Source organism: Telopea speciosissima, chromosome 10 (assembly GCF_018873765.1).
Source record: "Telopea speciosissima isolate NSW1024214 ecotype Mountain lineage chromosome 10, Tspe_v1, whole genome shotgun sequence".
NCBI classification, from domain to species: Eukaryota; Viridiplantae; Streptophyta; class Magnoliopsida; order Proteales; family Proteaceae; genus Telopea; species Telopea speciosissima.
The window spans coordinates 5,566,913-5,590,935 of record NC_057925.1 but is presented as its reverse complement, the minus strand read 5'-3'; the positions used below and the strand labels follow the sequence as shown (position 1 = coordinate 5,590,935).

Sequence of the window (24,023 nt, the reverse complement as noted above, 5' to 3'; positions counted from 1 at the left end):
GAGCATCCATAATTCTCTTAATCCAATGCATGGAATAAACGCAACATCTTTGCAGTCCCCAAAGTTTAAGTAATTGATGTTTTTTTTTGTGATGAAAGTTTAATTACACAAATCACATATCAATTCCAAAAGGTTAATCGACTTTTAAGACTAATATTGGTATGGTATTGGCCAATATGGATTGATCTGGATAGGCTCATATCGGATGGTTTTGCCCTCATTGTTTTTTAAAAAAATCAAAAATTTTTTTGTCAACTTTTATCCATACAATTACATTGATACGGTATCAACCTCTGTCGATAAAATAGATTTGCCGATACCGATTACTTAAACCATGGTAGTCCCTCGAATAAGCTGGTCATTTCAAAGTACATTGTTTCACCAATTTGGTCTCAAATAAGACAATCAGGTCAAGGGAGAGCACGCCCGGGGCATCAAGTGGGATGTCATTTGCACATTTCATGAGGGTGGGGCAGTCATTTCGCCCCCATGTGTCTAGGTTCAGGCTCTTTGAGCCAAAGAGGTACACTTTGCCTCCGCACATTCATTATTATATTGATTATCTTAAAGAGAGTGAAACAATGATTTAAATAAACAATGTGAGAGGGTGCAGTGTAACCTGCTTGGTCAGAAAACCCTCTCCTTAATTATAAATGTATATTCACAGTATCAATAAGAAAATTCATACTTAAATAGTTACTTTTTTTGTTTGGATAAAAAAATAGTAACTAATACAAAGATAATGTCTAATTATAAACAAAAAACTATGGGCTATATTGTTCTTTTTCTAAACTAAATAATTGATATTACTCGACTCTATATGTTTTAGCGTAAAAAAAAATTTACACGGTAAATTTTATAAATCAATTTTTTCAAAGTAAGATTTTTCAGATAAAATTTTACGCCAAAACAAACGGAGCCTCTTTTTCATCTTCCGATCCATCATTTATAATGATTTATTTGTTGGTAGATATTGCTCTTTCTACTCCTATAGGAATAAAGTATATTGGTTGTTAAGCCATATTTGGTCTATAATTTTTATGAGAATTGAGGATTTTTTTAGGGCGTAAGCAAGATTGTGGATTGAAGTTGGAGAATTTGAAATTCAAGTTCACGACTCAGTAGTTAGGGTTAGTTTCATATCATATTGACTCACTAGTTTGGGTTGGCTCCTAATTTTGGACCGTTTAGTAAACGGACGGTTCTGGCTTGGCCGGAACTGGAAAGAAGCGGTCCTGGTTACAGAACCGTCCCGTTCGACACCCTTCCCTACTCTCTTGTTCCCTTTCTCGGCTCCTCTTCTGACCTCCATTGTCTTCTAGGATTTTTCGATCTACAATTCTTCGTTTCTTCTTCTCATTCTTCATTTCTTCCAGGCTTGCGGGCGGACCTTCCTCTTGTCGAAGAAGAAACTCATCAGCCAAGGGATTACTTCCTCTGAATTTAGCCATCTACGAGACTAGGACTTTCAATAATACTACCTGCGGGCTGCGAGTGTCTTCCCTCCTTAATCGCATCACAGGTTTGTTTTTTCCCCCTCTCTCTCTATCTTGTTTCATGATGAATAGTATCCATATGAGCGTCAGATTGAAAATAATCCTGAAATCAGGCAAGTTACAGAGAATACACAGAAAGCCTTATTTCAACAAGGAGAAGAGAGTGTAGGAAGCCAATTCTTGAAGACCAGAAACTTCTCCTACAGCTGAAGAAGAAGAAGACTCCAATCCGCCATGGTAGATCCCATTTTTCTTCCTGGGTTTTAAGCTTTCAGTGTTTTTGCTCGTGTTTTAGCGTTCAGACTTCAGGCTTTTGGTGAATTTTCGTCTTATTTGATCTAAGCTATGTTCGATTACTGCGACATAATTGCTAAACCCTAACTTTCTTGCATGTCTGGAAATCCTTTTATTTGATCTCTCCAAAAATAGTTCCACATTGTTAAAATTTCGTTATTTGTGTATTTCCGCTGGATTTGATCCTATTGACATGGAGATTGGCCTGATATTGAGATTTGGTGGTTTGTGACTTTATAATTTGTTTTTGGAGTTTCTTCTTTTTGTTTTTTGTTTTCATGTTTCTGCAGAAAATATTTGAGTTTTTTTTTTAAAGGGCAATTTTTTTTCAAAGTCTTGCTTGTCCATTTAGTTCTTTTGCTACCTCAAAACTATTGGGGGCATTTTTTTTTTTTTTTTTTTAATGAAATTAAGCTCATTGATGACTGAAGTACCTTTCGTGATTTTTTGTTTGATTTATATTAGGTTCTTTTGCAACCAGACCCATTCCTTAATGAGCTTACAAGCATGTATGAACGCAGCACTGAAAAAGGCTCTGTCTGGGTCACCCTTAAACGCTGTAAATTTGTTTCTTCTACTGCTTCCTTATTGTATTTCATTTCTTATGGTCATTGAACTATTGCCTGTTTTGTTGGGTTTTTTATTGGGTCTTGGTTGTGTGACTGTCTGGTTCTCTAGCATCCATGAAGTCTAAGGTGAAGAGGAATAAAATGAAAAGTGCTGGTGAAGCTATTGAATATAGATGCCTTGTTCGGGCCACTGACGGTAAAAAGACTATTGCAACCTCGGTATGTTTTCTGTCAGATCTTCTTTTGTGTCTTTGTTTGTAGTAGCTGTGGTAATTTCATCTTTTACCTTGAGTAAAACCTTCTGCTCATGCATGGGCCAGTTAATAATTCTATGAGCAATCATATTAGTGACAATTGCACAATTATGAGTTGATATGATGGTATGGGGCACTCAAATACTAATGGGGTTCTAATATCCAAACAGGTTTAAGTTAATAGAAGACCAGAAAATTTAGGATCACAAGAAAAAGGTAATCAAACCAGAATTTAAGAAACTTCAATAATGTGAACAAATCAGATCTAATGGGTCCGAACTCCAAAACTTTAACCTAAAGGTCACTCTATCAGATAGGTTAGACTTGCGAAGTTTGATCCAATTTAAGTATGGAGAAAACCTACATCAACTAGGAAATCTCAAATCTGCAGAACTGATTGGGATTTTCAGAGATTCAAACAAAACTCAGTTAAGGATTCTAGCTAAGAATAAAGCACTAAACTATATTCATTATTAGTAGGGCAAATCAGAATTTGTAAGTGAACAGAATTTGACTTGAACTAAGTACTGTAGTCCTAGATAGACAAAGGTCTACTAGGAGCCAGATGAATCAGAATCTTCAAAACCTGCTGGCCGATTGGGGCAGGGTTGGAAATTCTGGACAGAATTAGGATTGGGCTTAGGTAAAGTGAATGGGATTTTATTTGGTAAAGGTAGGCAAGATAATGTAGTCCTAGAATAGGTGATAATCCTACTAGGAGCCAATTGGAATCAAGCTTTGGTCAAGCCTGCTGTTTAGGGCTGATTAGGGGCTGTTTTAGGGCAAAATTAAGGTTTAGGATGGGAATTTGGGAATGGGGTTTATAGGGTTTTAATCTGCAGGTTTAGAGGGTCATTATGGTATAAAAATCTCTGGATTTTGGTAGGTTTCAAAATTCTGCAGATTTAGGGTTAGGGTTTTGGGTTTTTTTAAATTAAGAAAATAGCCAAAACTAGGGTTTACAGTAGGATTCAGGGGCAGGGGTTAAGGTCGACTGTTAGAGGGGCTAGGGGGGAAGATTCGGTTGCAATATAGAAGGTTTCTAATGGCTGAATGTGTCCCAGCAGAAAATTAGGGTTTTTAGGGTTCAATGGAGAAGAGGGATCTTAGGGTTTGGCTGGACAGAATGGGCAGCAAGTCTGGTCGAGTGGGGGAGATGGTACGGGAAGGCTGTGCTCTGATTTTGGTGTAAAACAGAGGTAGGATGATGGCTGGATAATGCCTAGATGATCTAGGGTTTTGGAAATTCAAATAGAAAAACAAGAGGGATCGAATGGGGGAGGGAAGGAAACTAAAAACAGAAATTTAAATCTCAACTTACTATAGGATTCCACCGGCAGCAAGTTAAGGGATGAAGGATGAAATCACCTTCGAAGAGAGACCCTCCCAGCCGTCACGGCGTAAGGAGTCGCAGGATTCCACCCACCCTTCCACCTTGATGTACCCACAAGGATGCAAACACTCTTGAAGAGCAAGGAGCAGCAGCAGAAAACAGTCTTTTAATTCAAATTTCAATTGTGGGGGAGCCTCCCACGATCTCTTATATTTATAATAAGGCCATAGGCCAATTCCTACTACAAATTAAATGCCTCTCCTTCACAAAAACGTGGAAGGGAGAGGTTTAAGTCTAATTAATTACTTAAAACAGTATAATGACTTAACTACCTCTACTAACTTAAAAATAAAAGAATCTAACTTAGAACAATTAACTTAAGTGAAGATTCCATACTAGCCAATAGGATATAAGAACCTATTAGCCAATAGGAACATTTCACTTAAATTAGATCAATTGAACCAATTGGATGCAACCAATTTAAGCCGGTTCAATCTAAAAAACAGAAAAATAACTAAGTATGGAAAAATAGAAATCCTAGCCTACGGCTCCCTATTTAAACCCTAAGTTTAGGGTTTCTTCTTCTTCTTCTTCCTTCTTGGAGCTGCATCACAAGATTGTAGGAGTTTAATGGTATAAGTAGGATCTGGTTGAAAATTTGAATTTAATGAAATTAGGGTTTCAGGTTTGGGTTTTTGGGTAAGGGAAGTGAAGTAGTTTTTAGGGTTTTGTAGTAGGAGTTTAGGGCTAGGGTTTTGGTTGAGTTTCCCAATGATGGGGAAGGACGCTCGATCAGAATATGGGGTTGAATGGATGGGCAGAAGTGTCTGATCTAGAAATTCTAGGGTTTTGAGTTTAGAGGATGTTGGGGAATTCTAGGGTTTAATGGAAGGATGGGGGAGAGGTTGCTGTCGAGTGTTAGGGGGAGGGTGAAAATGCTGTGGATGAAGTTTGGTTATAATTGATGGAAGCAATTGGGCTGGACAGGATTTAGATGAAGCTAGGGTTTATGGGAATCGATTATGGGGATGTAGGCTTAGGTTGGAGGATGAGGAAAAGAAAGGTAGTTGCAGGGAAATTTAAATAACTTACTGGTTTTGTAGGAACTCAATAGCAGCAACTTGAATCAGCTTGTAGAAGAGCCTCCCGATTTGAACAGATGCAAGGAGTCGACTGGAGTCCACCAATCCCCTCACCTTGAGATCCACAAGGCAACTCACAGAGGAGTAGAGCAGCAGCAGCAGCAATGACAGCTTAGACTGGAATCAGATTTGCAAAATTGAACTGTGGGGGAGCCTCCCATGATTGTACTATTTATAATTCATGGCCAAAGGCCTTACACCCATAGTTGTCATGGCGTCGCCATGGCGTCCTGGCGCTGGAGAAGATGGCATATCGAGCTTTGACATGGCTTATGTATAAATATCGCCCGATATGGACGCCATACCACAATATATGGGCATATCGGTCGATATTTGTGTAAAAAACTTAGGTTTTAATATTATTTTTTTAAAACCATTTAAAAGCTTAAATGCTTTTTCCTTGATTTGTATTGGTCACATTAACATACAAAATTAAAACCATTAAACATTAAACAGTACACTTTACTACTATACCCTAATCCCTAATTGGAATTGGAATTGGCATTTGGGAGATTTTAGAAATCACAAAGTGATTTGTCGAGACAGAGGAGAGACTTCGTGAGACAGAGACACGGAGACTGAGACTGAGACTGATGGAGTCATGAAGACGAAGAAGTGAGAAGAAGAAGAAGAAGAACAGAAGCTGCAACTCTCGGCAAGTTCGAACCCCTCAGGCAACCTCCAGGTAAGTAATTTTTTATTTTTTATTTATTTGGTTCTTCTTCTTCTTCTCCAATCTCCTCCGTCCTCCGGCGACTCTTCTTCTTCTTCTTCGTCTTCAGTTCTTCTTCTCACTTCTTCGTCTTCTTCAGTTCCGGCAACTCTCTCCATCAGTTCTTCTTCTTCTTCTCACTTCTTCGTCTTCTTAACTTCTTCTTCTTGCCTTGCAGTTGCAGGCTTGCTTACAGTCGCTGTTTTTTTTTTTTTTTTCATTTTTTCTTCTTCTTGCCTTGCAGTTGCAGGCTTGCACACAATCATGGACCTCTCGGTTTTTTGTTTCTTCTTCTTGCCTTGCAGTTGCAGGCTTGCACATAGACAGAGAAGGTGTTTTTTTCCCCTTCTTCTTGCCCTGCATACAGCCACACATATGCAATTACACACACAGAGACAGGGAAAGAATCGAGAGACAGAAGGTGGGGGCAGGGATTTATTACAGATTTACAGCAAGTAGTTCTCTCAGTTTTTTTTTTTTTTCATTCTTCTTGCCTTGCAGTTGCAGGCTTGCACAGTCACTAATCTATGTTTTCATACTTTCATATACACTAATGGATATTACACTTTCATGAATTAAACCATAGTATATTAGTAGTACACTTTCATGTTGATTTTGATGTTATAGGATATATATTATATCATACTAAATGACATTAAAAATAGAGAAAATAAAAAATAAAACATGGTCGACATGCTCGCCATGGCGGGCGACATGTCGATATATCGACGTGACACCCCTCCACCGACTTGGATCGCCGTGACGCCGTGACAACTATGCTTACACCTAATCAGATCAGGAATAGCGCCTGAAATTCTATTACAACTCTAAGTCTGCCCTCTTTAGAATCGTGGAGGGGGACTAAAATAACTTAAAAACAAAAACTGAAAAAGATCCTCTAAGGACCAATAGGAATAAAAGAAAATCCTTCCAATCAGAAAGAGTCACTTAAATTGAACCGGTCAGACCAATGGTTCAATTTAAGTACTAAAAAAAAAAACTAAGTATAGAACTGAAAAAATTGAAAATTAAAACTAGGCTCCAACAAACTAACATTCAGCCCTATTTCTAGGGCTGTTTCTTCTTCTTGCGGGTACTTGGACCTGCATCACTAGGGAAACTAGAATTGATTAGAAATTTGGATTTTAGTGCAGAATTTAATTCTTGGAATAAAGCTGTTATTGAAATCATAATAGGGCAGATAATACCAGTAATCAATTCAACAACTAGAATTCTAACGAATAAAGCTGAAACTGAAAATTCTGGTAAACAGAATCGCAGATAACAGGGTAGAAATTCTGACCTGACTGATACAGAAGAGATAGAAGAAGGATAAGATACCAGGTTAGGAATTCACCTATACCCCTAGTAACCCATCAAAGCCTGCACTTAGAATCCATCCAGTACACTACTGAATCCACACCAGTAAATTTTCAGAAACTGAAGTTCATTAGCTAATAAATTCGTGTGCCTGAATGGCTGGCTGCATATATATATATATATATATATATCAATACACACTCTCAAATCCAACTCCTAACATGGCTAGAGATATTTTAAGCCAACTTGTAGCCAAACTGGGTACTTAATTGACCATTAAAAGATTTAAAACATCTCCTATTCTAACTAGGAATCCAACTTAAATTAAATAATAAAGTAAATCCTTCACATAGTTGTCAAGGCGTTGCCTAGGCGCCTTGGAGGCCTTGCCTAGGTGCCTTGGAGGCCTTGCCTCTGGTGTCTGGACCCCCTCCAACACCTTGGGTTACCTAGATGCTGTGATAATTATGATCCTTCCTAACTCCTATCTTTATTATAGGCCCATTAAAGTGACCTATTACTATGAACACTCATTTCACCATAGGCCCAACATGTATAGAACCCAACCTCAGTTTTATTTCCACTAAAATAAACACCTTTCTGTGATTTTCCTGCATCAAATACCCAAGTGAAAGGCAATGATCCAAGGGCTGAAGCCAGTTAAGGTTAATTGGGTAGCTGAAGGCTATAATGGTTATGTTCATGAAATCCTAGTATAATTTTTTAGTAGGTGAATGTGTACTTTTTGAGCAGTTTAGTTTTGTAGCAGGTGAATGGGTACCGTTAGAACCAGTCTATAGTTTCTCATAGAGTAACTATGTTGTATACTTGTCCTTGTTTGACTAGTTCTTTTTAGTGCGTTTGGCTTTTAGACATGCTTCTTGCTTAGGTTAACTGATGCAAAGAAGATGCTTTAGGTACAAAATTGTGTTATACCTTCCGTTTTTTTTTTTAAAACGAAAATTATCCTTATATAGGAAATTGACGGGCCTTATGAAAATTATAGGGTTATGATGTGTCCCAAGAATTTGACCCTTAACAAGTACTACCAAAGATCAAAACACATGGTCTTTTTTATTGATAAGTACTTAGTAGAAGCTAAAAACTTTTGAATGAAGAATTGATGGTTCGTGGGAGAAAATCTGAGAGTTTCGTGTGGGGGGAAATTAGTGTTTCCTTGTTTCACTTGTAGTGCACTAAAAAATATTGAACTATTGGCACTGCACTTTTAGTTGTTTGCTTTCTTTTTTGTTGTGCAAGTTTCTATTTTTCTTTCATCTTTGTTTCTTCTTTTTTGATATGGAAAAAAAATTGTTAAGAGCAATGAGAGGATAGTGTCAGATTAAATGAAATACTAGAAACTCCAAGTTTGAAGTCCCAATGGAGAAGCATATTCCCTGAGGTGAAAAAGTTCACCAGTTATTGTGATTCTTGAAAATTACCAACCCTTTAGCAATCACACCTGCATCTAACATGGTGACATTAATTCTTGCACCGATACAGCACAGACATACAGGCAATACTATTGTTATGCTACTCTTTGACAACTATGATATCATAGGCGACGCCTTGACAACTATGATATATATATATTAGTTACAGAAATATGTATGTGTAATGATTTGATACTTCCAGAACATGAAAGTAATTACTTATATAAATATTTATGATATGAAATGCATTTTTTTTTTGTCTTTAGAATAAAATTTATATATGCCCCTGAGTCCTTGATGTCCTATTTCTGGGGCTTCCCGAGTTTGATGCCTCGTGTTTGTGTTGGATTCTGATGCTCGTAGCTGTATCTACTTAGAAAATTTAAGAGCGACAAATTTTAATTGATGAGAATACTAGTACAGCAGTTTTGACTTAAGTGTGACAAATTTTAATTGATGAGAATGCCAGTTACAGTAGCCTTGATTAAGGTAAGCTTGCCCTTTTTGAATTATATCCACTTTTCTGCATAGCATGTTTTGAGTTTTGAAACTTCTCTAGATTGCTTTTGGTAACTGTTAATATCTCTAACAACGTTAGAAGAGGATGGTTTGGTGCAATGCTTGTCCTGAATAATAGCTTATTGCTGTTAGAATCTCAAGCCTTCATTTTGGGATTATCCGTGGTGATCATCTTCCAAAGGACTGTTGATTGAACAAAACTGACCCTTTGGAAGGCCTCACCATAATGAAAACCAAGATGCTCATCCTACCCATCCTCAATAAGATTTATATGATTAGGGTCCATCTAAATGGTGGGAGTCAACCTACTTGTCATGGTTATCAAGCTTCAGCTTTACAATCTTAAAAGGAAAAGTATTTGGTGTTTGATGAACATTTTGTGGGGTACTAATTATGATATAGGAATTAGCGTATAATTTGCCATTTTTTTCTTTAATTTTTATCTTAGAGCCTCTTTGATTGGTTGGTGGAAAGCAATTTCCACAAAAGCATAATGCGGAAGCATCAAGTTTACTCCTTCAAATTTCACCATCTAGTGAAGAATGTACTCTTGTACCTCCCTTTCAAGAGGAGTGGGCAGCAGAAAGTGAATGATTGTGGTCATATCGATTGTCGTCGGTTTCTTATTTACATTTTGGAAGAGTTAAGAGAGATGACTTACATTAGAACTTGAAGAGTTATTAGTGTGAGAACGTGCTACTTATTGTGAGAATGGCTTTGTGGAAGTGAAGTCAAAGTTGGGCAGTTAAGAAATTTCCGTTTGGTGGATATTTGATGGTTAGCATCACTTAATATTGGAAACTATGAAGATAGTGATGCAGGAGCATCCATGCAAGACGTTTGATGCCTCACCCTATCGGCGGATGGACTCTCACGAACCTTTCCTCATTCGCTTCAATGAGCTGCAGAATGAAAGATCTCTCTCCATTAGCAACAGGTAATCATTTTCAAGCCACAAGAAAGTATCTCCTACTGAACGATAGGAAGGAGAGTTCTTCCAGTTGGCATTCATTAGTCTAGTTGGGTGGGAGCACCTTGTTGATCACCCAACAAAATAGTTGTTTAGCGAATGACTCAACCTATGCATCGGGTATTTACACACTCTACCTCGAGGTGTGAATCACTTAAACTATTTATTCCCCCTAACCATGGAATAGAATTTGATACTTTGCCCTTGCGAGCATCCACTCAAAATAGGGAAGGCGGACTCTTATCTCCCCGATATCCAGGCCCACAAAAGAGATTGGAAATTTAGCTAAGACCATCATCCGGCAGCAAAAAGCTGTCCCTTGGAGCAGCTCAACGTTTGCTCTTTACATACCAGTGATTAGATCAAGATTCTAGTGGGGGAGCACCAGAATAATATGGGGATGTAGTGTATTGTCTATTTTAAATTAAACGAGGGTGTGTCATTATGTTTCTTTCTATTGAACTCCTTAAATTGAGGAGCCTAATCTAGCTTTCTAGCTGTCTTTGTGGATTAGGTGATTGAGGTTCTGAGAAGTTTACATGAGTTACCTCTTTACTTTTGTTGAAGATGCTGTAGTTATTAGTTTAAGTTGGTTTCCTATATAAGTGGTGATGCAGTCATGCGGATAAATCACAGTAGGCTTATCTCCACTAAAATTAGCCTTGGATTGGGTTATATATGTGTGAGGCCTTTGATCCACAGGGTTTTTGTTGGAAAATGCCACTTTAATAGGCCTAAGTAGGAGGGTAGGAATTCGGGATTTATTAGTTAAGTTGGAGTCTTAGTAGCTGTTTTGCATCACTTTATTTATTATTTTATCTTATATTTAGCTGAGGGACTGTGACGACTGTCTGAGTGACACCTCTGTAGGTGCATTTAAAACATCTAACCTTCTTTTGATTGCTTCTTACCAAAAAAAAAAAAAAAACCTTCTTTTGATTGCTCCTTGTCTTATTCTTAAAATTTTATTTTTGGGTAAAAAGGGTTTTCGACTTATATGAAAGTGATTTGTCATTATGTCAAATGTCAAATGTTGTCATTTTCTTGCACTTTTGAATATAGATGTGAAATGACAAGATTTTACCCTCACCAAAAGAAAAAATGTGTAATATTATAAAGGCAAAAAAAAAAAAAAACAAAGTTTCAAATTATTTGACATCTTATGGGGTGTCAATAATAAATCCCTTAGTAAAATAGGCTTGATGTTATCAATCCAGCCTATCTCTATTTTTCCCTTATCTCTAGAGTTAAGTCGTTTAGTAAAACAGGTTGCTCTTTTTTATTATTTCTTCTATATAATCTTATCTATAATTCAGTCCTTATGTTATTCAACTTTGGTTATTAATAGGTGTAAAGGCCATAGGCCTCCCCAGACGATTTGAAGAAATATTAGTTCAGATTTCTGAATTTTTGCTGCTGCTGGTGATTCAGTTGTGTGCTTGCTGAGTCCCAAGTGAAGGCTAAGGTGTATTCTTTAGTGGAAGAGTGGATTCTCTTGATGGGCTTTGGTGGATTCCTGCCCTATTATCTCTTCTATCTTTCTATTTATTAATTCAAGTTCAGATATCGGATTGTTGTCAACTTCTTCATCCTACGGCACCTCTGTTTTTTATTCAATTTTCTGGTTTGTTTCCCTTTACTGTACTCCCATTATAAACTAGTCTCTTGCTGGATTTTCTGGTCTGGAACTAGTTTTCATTATTTGGTATCAAAGCCATCACTTCTTAGATGAGAAGGGTTCCAGAGATGCTGATTTTATTCACCTTTTTCGAGAGAAGCCAAAACTTTATTTCAAAATAAAAGGTTATCGTGTGGTGCTGATTTTCATCACTTCAAAACTCGGGGATAAATTTTTTTCAACTAGGGAACTGATTCAGATTAATCACAGAAGTGGGCTTATTTTAGTGGCAATAAGCCTTGGTTGGATTACGTATGTATTGGGCCTTTGGTCCAAGGGTTTTTTTTTTGGCTGTAATAGACTTCTTTAATGGATCTAAAATATTGGTAGGAGTAGGAGGTAAGAATATGGGATTTATTAATAAGTTAAGATGGAGTCTTGTTTTGTTGTTTTCTTTTTTCACTTATTTATTATTTTATCTCATCTTTAGTTGGAATGGTCCTGATGTTACAATCCAGCTTATCTCTATTTATACAATCAATCTTAAGTTCCTTTATCTTCTGCGTCCTTTCTTGTTGCAGAGTTCCTTTATTTTGAATAAGTCAACAAATAGGTTTTTTTTTGTCCAGAAATTGTTTGGTTGCATTAATTGAAAATATTTCAAGAATAAGAAATCCATTTGGTAGTTCAATTTTAAGAATAGATCCTCTCTATTTGTGATAATAATAATGAATAGTAAGAGTAATTATAAAAGTAATAATAATCAGAATAATAATCAGAATCAGCAACTGCAACAGAATATCAAATTGAATTGACTTTACCCCAAAAAAAATTGAACTTGAAACCGAAATTAGAGAATGGATTTGAAGATTCCAGTAAATTTAATCAGCAATATGACTCTTAAGTAGAGAATGTCAAAATCGGATTTTGAAAACAGAAACTGAAAAGCAATAGGACTGATTGTTTAATCTGAAATCAGAATTGAAATCTGAGCTTAAAACTTAAGATCTTAGAAAATCCTACTATGAGAAGGACTCTTTATGTCCAACATAAAGATATGGTTTGTAAAGCTGACCTTTGAAACAGTACAGTAATGTCTTGTTGAGCTCAAATCTGAAGTTTCAGATCCTGAAACACCCCCAACAGATTATTATGATAAAAGAACAGAAATAGAAAAATGTGCGCATGAACAGAAATTCCAGAATTCTAAACTGAGCATATGGAAAATTAAAGAAGATTAGGAAAAGAAGATATGAATCAAGCTTCTCACTTGGTCCTCGACTGGAGTCACACCAGCTTTACTTAGAATCTCACCAAGGGTATTACTGCATCTCATAGCAACCATTCTGAGTCTCACACAGCGTACTGGCAGAAAGCTGACTTCATTCATCAACGTAAACTTGTGGGGAGGCTCTAAGGCCTGACATGATTAAATAGAAACTGCAGGGGATGAATCATATTGGCTTCAGGAAAGTTATCATTCAATAGGAAACAACCTGGAAAAGAAATAGCTAAAGCACATAAGAATAGGCTTCCTGATCATAGGCTATAAGGAGAAGTCCTACCTATCTAGTACTCTAGCAAACCGACTTAAAATAGGCTGCCGATTTTAATAAAAAATAAAGAAAACAACTAAAACTGATCACCACTATTTGTTGAGGTTCATGCAAAAGCAATGATCCCACATCGAATGTGAGTAGCCCGATGTGAAGGCTTGTAAGGACTTGGGTACCCTTTCATTAACGGCTAGCTTTTAGGGGTACCCAAGTCACAACAGGTGGTATTAGAGTTAGGGCATGACATGACAACTCCAGTGGGCCTCCGAGGGTGGTGAAAATCCTTTAGAAAAAATCTTGGTTTCCACGTGTACTCCCATGTGGAGGGGGATATTGTTAGCTTTCACGCGAAAGCAACGATCCCACATCGGATGTGAGTAGCCCGATAAGAAGGCTTATAAGGACTTGGGTACCCTCTCCTCAACGGCGAGCTTTTAAGGGTGAGTTCTGCCCGAGCCCCAACACAATAGCCCCAACACAGTTTGGGTGAACCAATATTGAATTGTGCCTCAGTTTTGAACCAGAAATGGCTCAAAAACAGAACCACAAGTCACTGTCTGCCTCTGATTTTACCCCTGTGATGCTACGTGTTTAAGTACCTCTGAACTGCATCAGTTGGTTCAATTATCTGATTGAGGCTGGAAATTCTATCCCAATAGGTGAGCATTGGATGGTTTAAACAGAGATTTTTCTTTTGACTGATAAGCTTATATATCTCAATGGAAATGGAATTTATCAGAGATAATTGGAAGGCCAGCCGTACATCACAAATCAGGAAACTGAGGTAGGATATTGGGTTGATTACTAGCAGGAGTAGAAAAGCATGAAAACTAAATTTGAAGGCTACGGAGAATAATCTAGTGGTATATTTGAATGTGAGAAGAAGAAAGCAAGTTGGCTGATATATTTTGGTTATAACATGATCCAACAAATGAAAGAATGAGGTTTTGGCTTTGTACCAACTTTAATATATTGATGAAGTTCACTGATTTATCTCACCCCCCTCCCGGCGCCAGGAGGGGAGGACAAGTGCAACAATAAGGAAAGACCTTGGTGCAAAACCTGTGCTTTAACAGAAGCTATCTGGTGCCTTTTTTTTTTCCTTTTTCAACTGAGTGAATGCTTGGGATGAAACTTTTTGGCTTGATAGATTCAACTACAATACAGTCATATCTTGTTCTTTTTAAACTTAATAGACTTCATGAGAGTTGTTGAGGCATTCAGATCTGGAGAATAAAAAAATACCAATAGTCTGGTGATATGGGGAGGCAATTTCTGATTGACCGGATCCCCATCATAATAGTGTTTTGCCATGTCATATCCTGGTTGCTGGATTTGCTTATTGTTCTAGACTGTCCTAGAGATCTTAGACTGTTGTCCTAGTGACGTACCTACCTTGTAATCTAAATCACAATCATTAATTTAGTCATATGGCAGTTCCTCCTTAATACATTTGATGTTTAGGAACCTTCTCTTTTGATAAATTAATCTCTCCTTGTATGGGAAGTAACAAGAAAGTAATGTTCAACAATGGGAACACGCATATCACCAAGGGTATGGTTTCTATCAATGTTATTTCTATTCTTCCTTGAGCTCCATAGAAAAGGTGCTCTGTCTGTATGGGCTGTTGGGATTCATTGCTCTGTAAAAAGGCAAAGCCCCATTTTGTTCGTAGGATTCATCCTTGTTATAACTTGCAGATGCTTTCTGATTGTGTGAACTACCATTCTCCTTATGGATAATTAAGATCCCAGATTTGACGTTTTAAACCCAAAAGAGGCTTTATTTCATTTTTTTTTTAAGCTTCTTTTGTCATGGCATAATAGGATTATGCAACTTCAATCACATTGAGAATATCGGACTTGCTTTGTAATCCGGCACAATCATTGCATGTCTTGCTTTTAGATCTGTCTCTCTCTAAGGTTGGTTTTTGTAACCTGGTTCTTAACTACGTACGGGGTTCTGTTAATTTAAGGTATCGGCAAAGGATCACCAACGGTTTCAAGCTTCTTATGCCACTGTTCTCAAAGCCCACATGCATGCTTTAAAGAAGAGGGAAAGAAAGGACAAGAAGAAAGCTGTAGAAGGTGATAAGAAGCGAGAAGGTTCCAAGAAGCTTGCTTCTTCTACATCTTCTGCCTAAATCAGGCTTTATTTAAGACTGTTAGGCATTTAAAGAAGAGGTCCTGCCAAAACATTCTTAAATTCAGGTAGTTAAAGAGGGTTGTGTTTCCTTTTCACATTTTCTTCCTAGTGTTTTCAATGATGACACATGAAGTTTCCAGTTACAATGAAAAAATTTTGAATATCTGATTTGAGTTCGATTAATTTTCTTACAGCCTACACATTGCTTGACAACTCTTTTGCTAGAGGCCTGCTAAAAATCTGTAGCATGTTTATTTTTAAGTGCTTGTGTTTGCTATAACTTGTCCAATCCAATCACCAGTAAGGCTTGTGGCGTTTACGTTTCTTCCTCAGCTCTCCCTCATTGCAGCTCCCTCCCCCCCCCCCCCCTACCCACACACACACACACACACACACAGTACATCTGAGTTGGCAGTTAGATTTGTGGAGATATCTGATTCACTGTCTACATTTTTCGGGCCAGAAGTGTTTATGATGTTCCAACATGAAGATTTAAAGAATTGTTGAAAAGTCAGCTTTTGCATCATTGGTTTAGCTACTGATGATTCATAGTTAAAAGTTCTACACCTGGTGGGAATCTTGGATATGTGGTTGAGAACTTGAGATGGAAAGGAACCTCAAGCTTGTCATTTGGCTGATAACTTACCTGCTCTAGCCACTGAAATCACATACTCAATCTTACAAGTTACATCTGACTTAAAAATTATAGAAGCAATTGTTACAAGAATACCAAACAATTCCCAAGGCCATGCATGATGCAACCTGATTACCCTGTACCAGCCATGTTCACAGTTCAGTATTATCCATCCGTACTTTACCTTCTTGTATATTTTTTGCCATTGCTTGTTGCAAATCTTGCAGGTTACCTCTGGCCTTTGATGCCAACAGTCCTTTAAAGCTATAGCTCAAAAAGCCATAATGCAATTTTGATTAAAAAAGTACAATTGAAGCCCAACTACTGTTAATATTGGTATGAATCTGTATCTCATTCAAATAATAAGCTGCAATATATACAAGTAAATATAGAGCGATCAGCTCAAATAAAAAAAGGAAACTTAGAGAAAACTTCCTACACAAAATAAATACAATATTCACAAATGGATGAGACAAAGCCAAAGATCATGCAACGGCATTCTTATCCAAGGATCAAGCAATGCAATCCCCAACGGCTCCTTCAGCCAAGATTCACGTTAACATTTCCCCTCAAGGTGGAGCGTGAAGGTCACGAATGCCCATCTTGGACATGAGATATGGAAATTGTATCCGGCCAAGAGACTTAGTAAAAAGATCGGCGACTTGATCTGCAAACGGAATCTTGGTAGGGTGAAGCAAACCTAGTTGAATTTTTTCACAAGCGACATAACAATCTATTTCAGTATGTTTTGTGCGTTCATGCAACGGTATTCTCATCCAAGGATCAAGCAATGCAATCCCCAACGGCTCCTTCAGCCAAGATTCATGCTAACAACTATTATTATAAGAAATTGGATCTATGCAGCCATCACAAATTAGAAACGGGTAATCCTTAGATGATAATGTTTTTTTTTTTTTTTTTTGGTTAAAGATGATAATGTTTGATATATATATATATATTTTTTTGGTAGAAAATAATGTTTGATATTCAATAAGAGACATAATAGATGGCGCAAGTGTGCAACAGATTTTTGGTTAACCTTTTGGGATTGGTGTGTGGTTTGTGTGATTACACTTTCATTAAAAAACAGAAAATGTGCAACAGATTTAGTAAATAGAAAACGACTGCTTGAGAAAGCAGAGTCACCATTGGGGAGAAACACAAGGTGTCTGACTTGCATGAATCCAGCTTTGGATGCATTCTAGCTCGCGCTCAATGAGGCCTTGCCAGCGCCGGCCAAGGCCATGACGGCACTGGCCTTAGCTCATCCAGTTCTCGTCTCAGTTAGATTAATAACTGACTGAGGCTGACACTGGGGCTGAGCCTAGTTCAATACTGAATTTGAACCAGAGGGGGTATTGATTCTTCGGAGTTTTGGGCTGTCCATTCTATGCATGACAAAACCATTTCAAGATCTTTAAAACACATTCTTAAAGATCTTAATGAAAATCCTAAACCATATGAGCATTTGTAATGCTGCTTTGGGCTGGTGAATCTCCTGAGCTATAAATCATGGGTCTCACGTTAGAGTAGTAACATCTCTTGAAAACACTCTTTCCAAAAGAGGCGACGACCCTATAGAAAACTAGCCATTACCGGCACTAAAGGAGTACTAGATGGCTCCAAAAGAGAATCACCAGAATCGGCGACAAGCCAACCGATGTTGGACACTCCTCTGGCGTCAGCAAAAAGAGCCCACACATCGAACAAAGAGAAAATGATACCGGTGTGGTTCCTGATGGACCTCGACATGAAACACATTTTGTCTGACGGTTGATGGCCTGATAACGACATCAGGTAAAACCCAAACGATAATGGATAGCAAGCTATCGACATAGGATAATAGTAAATGACGCCGGTAGAAACTGGAACTTGATCATCCCGTTATTAAAAGTAGGGGTGTCAACCGGTTGGGCCTATCCGGGCTTAATCAATTTCAAGCCTAGCATCGTGACCACCCGTTTAGCTAATCGGGTCAGGCTAGGACGGGCTCGGTCAGTCTCGGACTATAATCAGGCTTTAACCGGGGTATGGGCCTGTTTAACTCTAGATGGTCTTCAAATGGGCCTTAACCGGGTTACGGGAATCATTTCTATTAGGTGTGATTTGGCCTAGTACCAAGATCTCTGTCTTTGCTTGATTCGAGATTCAAATATTAATTCCAAATGCAGGGTTTGATTCAACCTTCGGGTAGTATTTTTTATCCTTGGCTAGCTTGGCTGGATCAAGTATTCTGAACCTTGATTCTGCATTTACGTTTTTTGAGCCTTTTGGACCTCAAAAATAAGTAAAGCCTAAAATTGGGATTAATAACCATGGGCTTTAATAGTCTGTTCTTGGGAAGATACACTTGTTGGGGTCCGTTTGATCCTTATTTTTTAGGTTTTGATCATCATAAATCAAAGGTTGACATCTATCATTTATTTAGAATTTTGAAATCAAAGATTAAAGAATCAGGTTAGATCGGGCGTATAGTCGATTGGTCCGATCGGGCGCCTGGCAGGCTAGGACCCCACACCAGGAACGACCGATTATAAATGTGTCGGTTAAAGCCCGACACATTTAATAATCAAGCTTTGGGCTTTAACCAGGCGGGCACGGTCGGGCATGGAATTGACAACCCTAATTAAATGATACTACGTCCTAGTTTTGGAACCGTTTAGCAAACGAGACAGCTCTAGGATTGGCTCCCTTGAGACCATAATCAATAAAGAACCGTTCTGATTACTCATAACCATATCGTATGATGCATTGGGCTCCTCTGTAGCACGACTGGGAGTGTAGCGCACATCCAACAGCCCACAGTGCTTGGGCACGCAGCCCAACACCCCATTTGTTTGTTGGGCTGTATGCCCGAACAGTATGAGCCGTCGGATGATGCGCTACAAACCCTGTTGCTATCGTGTTACACCCTTTAAAGTGGCATGCCATAGTTATTTATTTATTTATTTTGAAATGTCTGCAAGCAGCTGACTGAGTCTGATTGGTTTTCGTGAAATAGGATTTCTTTAAAAATAAGAATAAAATAATAGAAACCAAACCCTATTGAATATCAATATAATATGGATACTATGGATCAAATTGGCTTAGAGAAACATACATGAACCTTCCTAAAGACATTTTTTTTCTGGAAAATTCCTAAAGACATTCACTATCAACTATCAGCTATCAATTACCAAGCTTAGTTTGAAAGACAGATGTCAATTAAACGTATTAGACTTCAATAATACTTTTCAAAAAACTGGCATAATAGAACCCGTATGGTAATAATACTTTACATGTTTAATACGATTATCTTATAAGTAAAAATACATTATCTAACAAAAATGCACCACCTAGTAAACAAATTCTGGCTATTAATGTACCATGACGGACCCCCATCTGTTATGTTGGCTTAAGTCCTTAGAACAACAAACTCTGGCTACTAATGTACCATGGTTAGACGATGGTTGTATCTTTGTTTTTTGCTTAGTAGAAGTATACAATGATTTTATAAAACATAAACCTCACAACTGAAATAAATACAATATATTATCCCCTATTCCCATTAAACGCTAAACTTTGGTATATTTTATGCAAGACATAATATCTTCCAACCTCCTTAGATTTGAGCCTTAGATGTAAACATGCCGATCATCGATCAACACAAATAGGAGCGGAGCGGAGACGGAGAAGAAGAAGAAGAAGAAGAAGAGAGAGAGAGGGGGGGGGTGGGGTGGGGTGGGGGTGGGGGAGGGGCAGTTGTTTTGAGAGTTGCAATTGGAAAGGGGTCCAAGGGCGAGGGATTTGGGTTTTTTATTTTGATTTTTTTTAAATCTAACAAACCTAAGTAAAATGTATAAACATGTAAAAACGTATATAATACTAACATCCTTTAGAAAACGCGTTTTTTTTCAATATAAATCCATTTATACGTTAAAATACATATTTTTTTCTTTCAATTAAACGTTCAAATACACATATTATACTAATATTTATTAACTAAGGTACTAAGTGGCATGCCATAGGTTTTTTTTTTTTATTAAAAAAAACAGTTGCAATAGCTAACCGAGTTTGATTGGTTTTCGTGAAATAGGAATCTTCTTAAAAAAATAGAAATCAAAGCACTATTATATATATATTTTTTTGGTGGGTGGTGAGTAAATGGATCCTATGTTGGACAGCGTTTTTGGGTAGGGGATAGGATGGTGATTTCCACCCCAATGTAAGAAATTAGAGGAATTAAAAAAAACAGCGAATTGAAATGGACAATGATTCGGGGTTTGTTAAGGTAAAATGTCTAAAGCAAAGCCCTATTCAATATCAGTAGACTATGGAAATTATGGATCAACTTGGTTTAGAGAAACACAGAGGAACCTTACTAGACATGTTCACTACTGAATACCTAGTAGAATAGTAGCAAGTGGCATAAGGGAAGGGAATCAATTTTGGCCCGGAATTGGAATCTTTATTTAACTTGTTCACGCATATACCTGTCTGAGTCTGATTGTTTTCCGTGAAATTGGAATCCCCTTATTTGAAAATTAGTAAAACGAGAAAAAAAGAAGCAATTAACAGGCCTTCAGCAGATCTCTTATTTGAGGAATTGGTCTTTTGCCAATTGAGCTCACCCCTTGGGGTCTCCCCGTTTATGTTTCTTTATTATGATTGAGAAGGGCGAATCAATTTTAGCGAGTTTGTTGATTTTTAACGATCGAAATCGCAGAGCTTTTCCTCACTTATTCTCTTTCTTTCTCATCTCTTACTGATTTCTGCTTCAGTTGTTGAACTCTCTTTGCTTTGCCTTGCTTTACATCTTGTTCTCTCACTGAAAGAAGAAGATGTCATCAACTGTGGGACAGCAATCTGGATGGTCGTCCTTCCTTCAGGGGGCATTGGACAGGTTTTACTCTCCTGAGTTGTTCGACTTTATTCGCCGACAGAAGATTGACTTGAAGGAAGTGGATTCTCTGAAGCGGACGTCAGCCAAGATTCAGCCCTTATCTGATGAAGCTGAAGTGAAGCAGTTCACCAGCGAAGCTGTGAGACTATGGCTCGGCGACCTCAAACAACTCCTCTAGTAAGCGGAGGACATACTTAGATGAGTATGCCACTGAAATTCTACGCCCGAAATTGGAATCTGAATCTTCTCAGACCCGACAGGTACAGGTACGCACCCAATCTTTTTCACTTTTTTTTGGTTGAAACCTTGTTCCTCTCATTAGTAGTACTCAAAGTGAAACTAGTACGTACTTTTTTTTTTCTTTTTCCTTTTAAGTCTGGTGGTACAGAATCTGCGGGTGAGGACATGAATGAAATGTTACAAGGAATAAGAGATATCAACGAGAGGCTAAAAAATGAAGCACAAGAAGGTGTTGCTCTAGAATTAATGATCTCGAGCTTTGGATCTGGGTCTTCAAAGCCCAAGGTATTCAGTGAAACGCCACCGACGAGTTCTTTGTTGCAATTTCCCAGTTCTAATGTTTTTGGCAGAGAAGAAGATAAGGAGAAGATTGTTAAATGGTTGATATCAGATAAAACTCCAAGCCCCTGTAACTTCTCGGTGCTACCCTGCTCAACTTATTTACAACGATGAGATAGTTATGAGTTATTTTCAGCTGCAAGCTTGGGTCTGTGTTTTGGAAGACTTTGATGTGGTGAGATTAACTAAAGAAATTCTTGAGTCAGCCACCAATGGGTCATCCCCTTCTTCAAATTCACTGGACGTGCTACACGTGAAACTTCAACAAACATTGAGCAACAAAAGATTCTTATTGGTTCTAAATGACATGTGGAACGAGGATAACGAGAGATGGGAGGCCTTAAGGACTCCTTTTGCATTCGGTAAACCAGGAAGCAAGATATTGGTTACAACACGGAACAAATGTGTTTCATCAATCGTGCGCACCGTAGAGAAGGATCATGGTTTGAAAGGTCTTTCAGACGATGCTTGTTTTGCACTGGTTAGAAAGTATGCTTTCATGGATGCACATTCATGTGAAGCAGATCGAAAGCTGGAATTATTTGGATAAGAAATTGTGAAGAAATGTAAGAATTTACCTTTGGCTGTAAAGATAGTTGCTGGTCTCTTTCAAGATAAAAAGCAAAACAGTGAATGGGAAGATATTTTGGAGAATGAAATTCGGGATTTAAAAGAGGGCAAAATCCTTCCATCGCCCATGTTGACTACCATCATCATCCGCCACTTCTTAAGAGATGCTTTGGATTCTGTGCTTTGTTTCCTAAAGATTACGTCTTTCAAAAGATTTATTTAGTCACGTTGTGGATTGCGGAAGGTATTGTTCAACCAGAACCAAAAGGAAAGAAACGGCTAGAAGACATAGGGGGTGCATATTTCGATGAACTGTTTATGAGGTCATTTTTTGAGGTATCTAACCGTCCTCCTTCTGATCAGCTGTCATCCAGTGTTCGTTTGCCAAATCCATTTTATGGCGATGTCGAGAGGCTCAGTGATTTATCAGAAGAATTATACATGAAGCCATTTTTTGAGTCATCCAATAACACAAGATCAGGATTTGTGATGCATGACTTGATCCATGACTTGGCAGAATTTGTTTCGGGTGTAATATATTTGAGGAGAGCAGACTATGATAAGCCATCCAAAGTTGTGACAACAATAACCCGTCACTTGTCCTATCTTATGAAGAAGAGATTTGATGTTGACGGGACAGAATCTGAGGCCGTGAATAAAAGCTTACGCACCTTTTTATTACTCAATTCTCCTTCTAAGCAGCATTTTTTTCACACCATGCAATTCCAATTCCTGCGAGTGCTACGTTTTAGAAGTTTTCAAGGTTGTCATAACTTGCCTCATTCAATTGGCAAGTTGAAACATCTAAGGTTTCTTGATCTTTCATATTCTGCTATTGGGAGATTACCAAACTCAATTACAACTCTTTAAAATCTACAAACGTTGGTCCTAATTAGTCGCATGAGTCTTAGAGAGTTGCCTGAAGGTATGGGTAACCTCGTAAACCTTCGACATCTTTTTCTCCCTGTATGGTTTCATGGTGGTTCTTGTAAAATGCCATTAGGAATGGGTAACCTAACTAGTCTTCAGACATTAATGAACACATTCGTTGTGGGGTCAAAAAATATTAGTGAGTTGAGGAACTTGTCGCCATGAATAAAAGTTTACGCACCGTTCTATATATCGAAGACCGTCCTTTTTATTTTGAGCAGTGTTTGCCCACTATGCACTTCCAATTCCAATTCCAATTCCTGCGTGTGCTACATTTCAGAATACGTGACAATCGTGAGTTGCCTTATTCAATTAGCATGTTAAAACATCTAAGGCTTCTTGATCTCTCACGTTCTTATGTTGTGAGGTTACCTAACTCAATTACAAGGCTTTACAATCTACAAACATTGGTCCTAACTGACTGTTGGAATCTTAGAGAGTTTCCTGAAGATATGGGTAACCTCATAAACCTTCGGTATCTTTTTCTCCCTGTACAGTCAGAAGAGGATTATTTCTATAATTTGCCATTAAGAGTAGAAAACTCAACTAGTCTTCAGACATTGAGCACATTCATTGTTGGGCCAAAAACATAGCAGCGAGTTGAGGAACTTGTCCCAACAACTCCGTGGGAGTCTGGACATTTCACAGTTGGAAAATGTAGGCTATTATAATGAGAAAGAAACCATGGTGGACGGTTTAAAGAACAACACAAACCTTCTTGGGCTACGACTGCAGTGGAGTGCTTATGAAAGCGATGATAGTTTTCCTGATTTGGGAAGAGATGAAAAAGTAGAAGACGATGTACTAGACCGATTACAGCCTCCTACAAATCTTGAAGCGCTATGGATTCAAAACTATGGTGGTATGAGATTCCCAAGCTGGATGGAGAATTCTTCCTTCTCTAATTTAGAGACGGTGTGTTTCTTTAATTGTCGGAAATGCAGGTTTCTACCTCATCTTAGCCAACTGCCCTCTCTTAAACACCTACACATCAACAACTGCAATATTGCTATAAACGTGATGGGAGCAGGTGAGTTTTATAGGGTTGGCTTATCATCATCATCAGC

At 38.0% G+C, this 24,023-nt stretch overlaps 1 protein-coding gene and 1 long non-coding RNA gene across 3 annotated transcripts; both read left to right on the top strand.

The window, feature by feature from the left end:
* Positions 1–1,578: 1,578 nt before the first annotated feature.
* Positions 1,579–15,490, top strand: LOC122641438 (signal recognition particle 14 kDa protein). 2 transcript variants are annotated; one of them, XM_043834672.1, is made up of 4 exons: positions 1,579–1,733; positions 2,256–2,349; positions 2,469–2,574; positions 15,188–15,490. In XM_043834672.1, the coding sequence occupies exons 1-4, from the start codon at positions 1,731–1,733 to the stop codon at positions 15,357–15,359; spliced, it is 375 nt and encodes a 124-aa protein (XP_043690607.1). In that variant the 5' UTR covers positions 1,579–1,730; the 3' UTR covers positions 15,360–15,490. The 2 variants fall into 2 exon arrangements, with proteins under 2 accessions (XP_043690607.1, XP_043690606.1); XM_043834671.1 differs by having other exon boundaries at positions 2,469–2,578; positions 15,192–15,490.
* A 125-nt stretch (positions 15,491–15,615) lies between these two features.
* LOC122641932 lies at positions 15,616–23,839 on the top strand. Its single transcript, XR_006329984.1, has 3 exons — positions 15,616–15,628; positions 22,350–22,362; positions 23,393–23,839. It is a non-coding gene; the product is annotated as an uncharacterized LOC122641932 (long non-coding RNA).
* The last annotated feature ends 184 nt before the right edge of the window (positions 23,840–24,023 follow it).

What these genes read in the sequence shown, in the direction of transcription:
- LOC122641438 (XM_043834672.1), top strand. An exon ending in CTGGGTCACCCTTAAACGCT is followed by an intron (nt 2,350 to 2,468) that starts GTAAATTTGTTT and finishes CTGGTTCTCTAG; the next exon opens with CATCCATGAAGTCTAAGGTG. An exon ending in GGTAAAAAGACTATTGCAAC is followed by an intron (nt 2,575 to 15,187) that starts CTCGGTATGTTT and finishes GTTCTGTTAATT; the next exon opens with TAAGGTATCGGCAAAGGATC.